General features: G+C 37.7%; 1 protein-coding gene across 1 annotated transcript in view; it reads right to left on the bottom strand.

Moving 5' to 3' along the window:
- The window catches only part of Spred1 (sprouty related EVH1 domain containing 1), an 81220-nt gene extending 71570 nt beyond the window's left edge, over positions 1-9650 (bottom strand). The window contains exon 1 of the mRNA XM_005364201.1: positions 9529-9650. Coding sequence (XP_005364258.1) covers positions 9529-9560 — 32 coding nt within the window. The 5' untranslated portion in view covers positions 9561-9650. The remainder of the gene's footprint in view (positions 1-9528) is intronic.
- Positions 9651-9656: the final 6 nt, after the last annotated feature.

Below are 9656 nucleotides of genomic sequence, written 5' to 3' on the forward strand. Positions count from 1 at the left end.
AATAAATAATATGGTACAGTTATCAATATATTTTTCTGTGATGAAAGACTGAAATGCTACAAATCTCTGTTCAATTCAGAAATGGCTAGTAAAACTATGATATTAAAAATTAGCTCCCTAGGAAATCACTCTACATTCCAAAGTCTCCTGCCTCTGTCCTAAGGCCATCAGCTTTGCCAGCAGAGACCTTTTTCACCAACTATGGGACTAAACTTCCCCAAGCCTCAGTTTTCTCACTTTTATAAAAGGGCAAAGTTAACAGCCATGGCATCTATTAGAACAAGTAGCTGCTATGAAGCCAAAATCTGTGTCTTTCTCAAGCACTGTACCACTGAGCTATAGCCCCAGTTCTGTATACTGTTATGCCCAAATCCATGAAGTCCCCCAAAAGCCAACAAGGAGATCGAGTCCCGTTTGTAAAAGCAAAGAGCCTTTATTTTATGCAAGTTTGCAAACTCAGTCTCTCCGTATTGGAATAAATGGAGAGCCCCAAGCTCAGCAGTAGTAAATGTGGGGGTGAGGGGTTTCTAAGGCTCAGGACCCCTGATTGGCTGACATTTGTCTAAGGGTGTCCTGGTGAGTGTGCTGACAGGTGATCCTATCTACAAGGGTTGGACTGTTAGGCATTTCCTTTGGATGGTCTGTTCTTGGGTGGTGCCTGGGTAGTCTCAGTTTGAGGTTCTTCCAGCAACCAGGTATTGCTTCAGGGTAAACTACTGAGACTAGGGCCTCTATTAAACTTATGAATGACTGAGTCCTACACTGGCAGGTGATAATGGTTGAAAGTAAAGAACTTCCTTTGGGTGATCTGTTCATATTTACCTTATCATGGCTGGCTCCTATATAAACTAACAATCCCTCAAATATTAGTGATAATTTAATTGAGTATTTAGAATCATATGGTACTAAAAATACAAAATGAATCTAAGACATTTGGAGACTAATTTCACTCAAAAAACAATCAACAGAAAAAATATTATCATTAAAAGAAACTTAAGTTCTTTGACAATTACCACCCTTTCACAAACTTTGATGGTTTCTGGCAGGAGTGAGGGTGGGGAAGGACTCAGCTTTCTTTAAGGGACTGGTCACTGGGAGTCTGACCAGGCTCCAATGAGGACAACACAAATTAGACTTGGCATATTTTTTTTTCTCTTTTCTTCTTCTTTCTTCTGTTGGAGGTCACAAGAGTAACAAGATGGATGGACATGGGAGGACTGGGAAGTGAGTGTGATCAGGATGCATTATGTGAAATTCCCAAATAATCAATAAAAATATTGTGCTGGGAAAATAAACTAAAGGACTGGGGAATCAGAGTGCTTGCTCTGCAAATGTGAGGATCTGAGTTCAAATTCCTAGCACTGCATAAAAGCCAGTATAGCCACATTATCTATAATCCCAGGACTATGGAGGACAGAGAGTATCTCTGGAGCTTGCTTGCTGGCTGACAGCTTCAATGGGTTCAATGAGAAAATACGAGGACTAGTTTGAAGAGTGCTAGAGCAGAACACTAAACATCCTTTTCTGGCCTCTACACACATCACACAAACACAAAAGCGCATGTTCACATACACATGCCTGTGCCATGGAAGGGAAGGGGACAGAGAAAGGCAGAGAGATGCTGCCCTGGAATTTACTATGCAGCCAAAGCTGTGCCAACTTAAAATCCTCTCGCCTCTGCCTTCTGAATACTAGGATTCCAGCTGTATACCAACCATACAATGTTATTTTTAATAGTAAAGAGTTGGGAATCTACCATTCATTAAGGAGAAAATAGCTATGTAAGTTTTGGGTACAATATGATGGTATATTACGGTGTAAGAAAGAACTATTAACATAAGCATATAAAATAGTCGTTATATTAAGTGCATTATTAAGTATGAGCGAATAGTAGTAGTTCTATTGCTTTTTGACCTCTTATTAAAATCTAAATTAACAATAACTATATTTACACTAGAAAAACAAAATTATATACACATGAAGCTTATGTGTATGAAAGGTCTGAAGATTTTACATTTGCTTTTTTAAAAAATAGATCTTTCTTCAACATTAATTGCTTCTACCCATAAAGCAAAGTCAATTAAAAGTATCCATTTTACCTTTTTTAAGACAGGAACCCACTATGTAGACCACATTGGCCTCAAACTTAGAGATCCACCTGCAGGTCACCAACTTGCTAGGATTGGTTTCCTTACACTTCCTGATTAGCTAAATGTATTTAAGACAGAGTAATACAAGAATGGGACGAACTGAAATGAAGGTAATCAGTAATTACAAACCCAACTATCCTTTCCTTTGATGTGCACTGGAGAACAGACAGCACACATTATAAAGGTTGTTCAGACTCAAAGCAATACAGTTTGTGTGTCTCATCAGTAAATTGTTTGTCACTAAAGCAGATTGCTCCTTTGTGAAGTATCAAGACTTAGAAAAAAAACTGCTAAGGAAAACAAAGGGTGGTTAAAGGTTAGCCTGTTTCATTCACTCTCTTTTTAAAACGCAAAGTTGACCAGTATTTTGGTTTGATGCATTGATTAAATGTTATTTGTTACATATTCTCGACTTCTACCTAGGGTTCTGTTGTTGATGTTGTTAATCAAACAAGCCTGATTTTAAGTTCTAGATTTATGCTCATTCAATACCTTAATTTAGCAATAAACTTAAAATTAATTCCTAAACCAAATATATAGTTATATATCCAAGGAAGTTATGTCTGAATTAGCAAATTAAAATTACCACAGAATAGCAGGCTATGTATCAGGACTAATGATATATTAATTTTTTGCTAGTTCTCATGACCAAAATTGACAGCTTACTCATAAGCTGACAAATTCTTGGTTAGTTCAATTGAAGTTCTAACAGATTAAACCAAGAAGGGTGAACTTCTGGTTAGCAAATCTTTCTCACCAGTAAGAAATCTTAGCTGGATCGCAGCTTACAAAGCAAGTGTTTACCTCTTGAAATAACTGAAACGGAAAAGGCTCACTTCTCCCATGAAAGTAAACTTCTGATCCCTTTATAGTGATATAAACTGCCAGGAAGATGGCCCTTCCCACCTAAATAGGGAATAGCATCAAACCTACCAGTACCTCCACAATGTATTCAGAGGTTTTTTTTTTTTTAAATATCTACTTATTATAGATACAATATTCTGTTTACATATTTGCCTGCAGGCTAGAAGAGGACACCAGACCTCATTACAGATGGTTGTGAGCCAACATGTGGTTGCTGGGAATCGAACTCGGGTCCTTTGGAAGAGCACACAATGGTCTTAACCTCTGAGCCATCTCTCCAGCCCCCTCAAAGTTTTAACAGGCCCTAGAAAAATACTTTCTACAGACAGGTGAGTTGTTGTTGTTGTTTAATGAAGGAAAAATGATACAGAACTAGTCCTTCCCAATACCAGTTCTGTATTTATTTGCCCACTCTTTCCTTGATCTTTGCCCAGAACATGAATGAAAACGTTCATGATACATTAGTATTATTTTGCTTGTTAGAGGCAAAGGCAGGCAGATCTCTGTGAATTGGAGGCCAACCAGGGCTATATGAGACATAGCCTCTCTCTTAAAAAAAAAAAAAAAATTGTTTTCATTCCAATTATCATAACACAAATTTCATAGACCTAAAGACTAGTTCTAGACTGTTAAGGGTATAGTTACATACACCAATCTGGTCATAGAATATCCAAATGCCAGAGAATAATACAACACTTTACCCGTTTTAACTTCTGAAACTAAATAAATGTGTTAGATTAACATGTTTTGATAAACAACCAAGTGAGAATGACTTTCTGGTGTATTCTTGGTCATTAAGCAAAGCTTAGAGACTAGCATAATGTTAATGTGTTCCTTATGGAACTCTTCAAGTTGGCACTGAAGCCCAGTAGCTTTTTGTTCACCTTTCCAACTAATCTGTTAACAGGGTAGGATGCTTAATCTCTTTATAATCCCCAACTAGCTGGATGTAGGAGAGTATTTAAATTCGTTGAATCTAAGAAGCTGAAATATATAGTGGGACCTCATCTCCCAATGACAACAAAATGGTTGGTAAGCCCAGCTTAAAATTTTCCGATGTATAGATCAGTTGTTCAAAAATTATTTTTCTCTTTTTATTCAAAATTCATTTTTACTTTACCATACTCAGGCAACAATTACTTAAACATGTCAAAAGTAATATAATAAAAATAGCAAAATCAAGTGAAGTAGTATGTCTGCAGAATGATATCATTAGAACAAATCATACATTATTAGCATAAAAAGGGCCCATAATGCTTAGTTCAAACTCCTTCAATCACAAACTGTTACCAACTGTGACCCAGAGAGGCTATCACTCACCCTTGACCAGAGAACTAGTCACAAGAAAAATGTCTCCCAATTTCAAGTTTAATGTTCTTTGTGTTATACTACAGTGCATAAAACAGTTAAAGTTAAACAGATATGCAAATGACTTTTGAATAATCACTTTAAGTCTATTTATAATGCAGTATTTAAAAAAAAAGTTCTAGATACCCTAAACCATATTTTTTGTTTTTTCTAAACAAACCATTTCTACTTTACCACCCAGCACGTTAAGACAGTCTGAACAAAATTTCACTCTCTGCTTTAAAACTGACATAATTCTCAAAGACAAACGGACAGACATTTCAAAGCCTAAGTAATCTCATATTTTTTCTTTTGTGTATGGTAATTTAATATTAAAAATTGACTATCTCAAGGAAAAAAGATACTGATGAAGAAAAAAATTCAAGGTCAAACTTAATATTGTTCAAAAAAGGAAAAACCAAAACAAACACATTCCAACAATATTAGATTGGTAAACATCAAAATATATCATACATTGGACATACAGTAGCCACTAAATGTGACCTTCTAGAAAGACAATTAAAACATAGCAAACTACTTACATATATTAACCTGTCATAAGTATCCACTATGAAACTCCACTTCGGTCAGAGTGTGTGTCTGTGAGTGTGTATATAAACATGTTACATAATTCTTAAACAATGAATTTTTCACAGTGCTTGGCAGGAAGTGAAAAATCCAATATATGAATATCATCAAACTCACAGGTAAAGGAGTATGCACGCAGTTACATAATGAAATATTATAGTCCTTGTTATTTCATGGTAGCACAGCAAATAAATTACTCATCTCTGAACTGGTTTTTGTTTTTGCATGGGTGGGTAGACTATTTTGCAAATTGTCAGTTTTAATCCAAATGTAACTCTTCTAGAAGGTTGGAAAAAAAATGCAGACCTCTCTGTATGAACGTTCCCAACAATTAGTGAGATCTATTAGGCAAGTTCAAATCACCCTAATCAGAGCAAGGCTGTCAGTCTTTCTCCTTGGATTCTTCTCAGTCACCAGCAGCAGCATACAATTAGGGTGCCTATAATTTCTACCTTTTCCCATCAATGAACTTCTTTATCCCTAACCAGTTTCTCATTATTTGGTACCATGTAAAAGCCTCAAAAGAAACTTTCAAATCTTTGAAACTGATAGATAAATGACTATCTTTTTGTTGATAGAGTGAATAGCTCAGAGGCCAACACAATGATTACTCCAGAAGTATCTAGGATAGTTTTAGGTCCTAACTATTATTTCTAGAACTTGAGGAAATCTAACATGTCAAAAAGGAAGTCAATTTTGGCCTTGGGAAATAAAAGGGTAAATCTTCTTTAAAAGATAACAATAATTTTCCCATAATCACTCAGTCTATTTTCTAATTAAATTAAATGACCCCAAATGTATAAAATCACACACACACAAATACACACACTCAAAGTAAGGGGCAATAACAGACATGGAAATGAGTAAATGATTACATTATGACTTAAAAATCTAACTTAAGTATGGATCTAGTACACAACACAGGAGGACAGAATGTTGGAGAGCATGGCACAATTGAGTCTCCTGGAGTGAAATTGTTTCCACAAGTTTTTTTTTGAAAAATTATTTTGAGCATGATAGCATATAGGTTAAAACAGACAACCCAAGACCAGAAAGCTTTGCATCAAATAGGAGGAATAAAGTTGAAACAGGTAAGCTAGTATTGAGCTCAATTGAACTCCAAGCAAATTTTACATTATGTATCCATAATATCTACATAAACATACATTCCTTGAATAACTGACACACAGCTTCCCCATGTTTCTTCCCACTCGATTCTAGAATACTTTCTAAATATATGTATATAATGTATGCATAGATACACACACACACAAACACACAACAAATGAAAAATTCATATACTCACATGCTCCTACTGTGACGTACATTGGCAGGAGAAATGGCTCTAACCCAGACTTACATCAATTCTAATTAACCTCCTCTAAAATTACTATAATCCCAACTTGGTATTAAAAAGCCTAGTATACTGACATGGCAGGTGGTTCTGGCTTATTTAAGCACAATAAACAAAATTCTTGGTTTTTCAGCTACTTCACTCCTCCCTCCAAGTACTTTGGCCCAACTGGCAAAGGGCATGTAGTATGGTAGTCACTCAACACAAGTTACAAAGGCCCTTAGCTATTACATCACATGTCCTTAAGTGTTCAAAATTCTATTTAAAAGGCTAATTCATTATATACAATATGGTACACATCTTTATCTACTGGACTATCGGTTTTTGCAAATGAAAAACATGTATCTGGGTATCAATTTCTGTAAAATGAAATATTCTTTGAAAATAAAATCATGTGTGGCAGCTCTTTTACTCGAGGCTTAAAGCAGTTTACCCTAGAGTACATTTACTGCCTTTTGAAAACTCAGATTAAAAAATTCTTTTATTACATTTATTAGTGTGAGTGCATTGGGCACACAGGTGACATATAGGTCAGAGGACAACTTCTGGAAGCAGGCTCCACCATGTAAGTGCCAGAACTCAGATCACTAGGCTAAATGGTGCAAAGTGCCTTCAACGGTTGAGCCACCTTATTTTTTAAACAGGAATGGGAAACAGTCTCCCACCCATCCCATTCATTTCCTCATCTGACCTGTAAAATTCAAATAATGTTTTCCAGAAGAGCATTCTAAAAGGCATATATTTCAGCACAATGACTACCAATTTTAAAAGGTTAGTTAACACTTTAAGGAATTGGTAATTTTCACCTTCTTTAAAAGGTTACAAAGAAAAATAAAGTCTTAAATTCTACTGTAATTAAATCCCTATGAACTATGGTTTAAAGAAAAAAGGAAAAAATAATACAGGCCCATAAACTATACACCTAAGTCCTTGTGGGCGTTGCTATATTTCTTGCTTCTTCATAATGTATGATTACAATTAATGAATTTCCATTTCAAAACTTCACCTCCTAAGTTAAAGATGAGATATACAAATGATCAGATTAAAATCAACATTCCAAGAAAACCACTTTGTGGTTGAGCTAAGGCACAAGTAAACAATGTCAGGTCAGCAGCAATGATTACCATTTTCTAACATAAAAAAAAATTTTTTTTGCCCTATGAAGAACCTTTTAGTGGATTATACATGCTAAAATAGATTACTCTTTTCCTACCCAAACTAATACAACAAAGTTCCTGGGGAGCAATGTATTAATAAGGCAGGATGTATTTCTGAAAACAAATTTAAAAATCTGGATGAATAATTTCCAAATTGTTATTTCAAAACATCAATATCATTGCTGAATATATTTTACTTACAAAACATCAATATCTTGAGGATTAAAACCATCAGAAATATTTTTCATTTTAGTGTAACAAAGGTTCCACCCACTGAGATCTCTCTCACACACTTACACTTTCAACTTACTACAGTACCCAAAAAAGGCCCGTTTTGAAACAATCTATTACATGCCTGCACTAGTCCACATCCCAGCATGTCTTCTTCATTCGCAGCAAGGCAATAATGCTACTCCCTAAACTACTAAACTGGTAAGACATCTTTCCCCATCTCTAAAATAGATCTGAAGATTTTATCACAGCTGCTTTCTTCCAAGATACTAATAAAAGTTCCCGTCATTCCCTTCAGCATTTCCGCAGTTTTTCTCCTAACCCAGTACTATCTCAGACAGGCGTCTTGATCTCGCTCAAAATAGGTCTAGTCTGCGGAAGGCAGTGACAGTGTACTGCACTGTGAATGGACAGCCAGGTATTTTATGAATGGAGGCGATCACGTGATCCCAGCACCTCCCCGAACTGATATTTCCCACATAACTGTGTCAACATTCTGAGAACTGGGGTAGTTGTTTGTGTGTGCGTCTGTTCTAAAATTTAATCTAAAACTTCTAATCTCCTCACTTCCTGAACTCAAAAATCTACATAAAGAGAAACAAGCTTCGAATGTTTTTCTTAGGAAACCCTTTCAAGTTGTCCAAGGTGATGGATGTTTAATTTTTTTTTTTTTTATGAATGAAGTGTGCTATGCAAATGAGGGCGATTCACAAAAAGAGAACATGGCGGCCACTTCTGCTTCTAGACTGCACTGACTGCAGCAATCCACCGCCTTCCACACCCGCTCCTCAGTCTGTGCTTTTCGAAGAGGGGGGGAGAACGCAGCTTGGCATTTTTCTAGCTAGTTTACGTTAAGCGGGCTTCGGCACTGGCCTCTAAAGCCTTCTCGAGGAGGTCTGACTTGAGGAATGTACTTTATTTAAAGGAATGCATTCTCATTTAACTCTTCATAACCCTCCAGAAACAAACAGAACTTGAACTCAATTACAAGAACAACAGACGCCAATATTCTGCCCCAAATTAACTCTCTGCTCAACAGGAAAATCTTGCCGCACCATTATTCCTCCAAGTGGCTGCTAGGTTAAAGCAAAATATTTAAGAGGCACAGCGCTTCGTTTCGAAAACATAAGGACAGTCCAAATAAGCAAAAAACGTAAAGTCATGGAATGCTCGAGATGAAGTCACCAACGCGTTCGGCAATGTAAATGGGGCTTTATCGCAGACGAAAGCCAGACACTAGCACTCAAAATTCTCAATTGTTCTTGATGAAGACGGGTTCAATATTCGTAAAGGTTAAAAAAAAAAAGCTCAACATCGCCCACACTCCAGGTGTCCTTAATCCTCTTTAATTCTTAAAATGTTTCCTTAACCATTTTTTTAAAACTAGAATAGTATAGGTCAGAAGTTTAAAAAGTGGGGCAGGGGGCGAGGGCTTAATCGGCATTTAAGAGTCATTGAGTCATCGAATTAGGATTCAAGAGCAGTTTGCGGCAGGAGGTGCGCCCACACATTAGTTTCCGAGCGAAAGAGCTGAGAAGGGAGGATGGCTGGATGGTCAAGGTATGGGGGGGGGGGTGCCGGAGCGAAGGGCAGGCAAAGGGTAGTTTCTACTCCACTTTGAGCCACCTACAGGACTCGGGGACGTCCGATGGCTACAACGCCTCTGCTCGGCACTCGAGAGCCTTTCCCCCAAGCAGGGAGGCGAACGCAAAGCTGGAAAGGGGGTGCTGCCACTAAAGAGCCCGGCCCGACACACCGGGCATCTATCACCTCCCGGGTCGGACGGGCTGGGGGAGGGGGCTGCCCGCGGGGTTCACCCAAGCCAGGGCTCGCTTACTCGTTGTCAGAAGTCGCCGTCTCCTCGCTCATTTTTCCCTCACCGTGATCCGCACAGGAGATGGAGGAGCAACAGCAGGCGGGGAAGCAGCGGTAGCGGCGGCACCGAGGGGCGGCAGGCGGCGGCGG

This window comes from Microtus ochrogaster (assembly GCF_000317375.1).
Source record: "Microtus ochrogaster isolate Prairie Vole_2 chromosome 14 unlocalized genomic scaffold, MicOch1.0 chr14_random_1, whole genome shotgun sequence".
NCBI lineage: Eukaryota > Metazoa > Chordata > Mammalia > Rodentia > Cricetidae > Microtus > Microtus ochrogaster.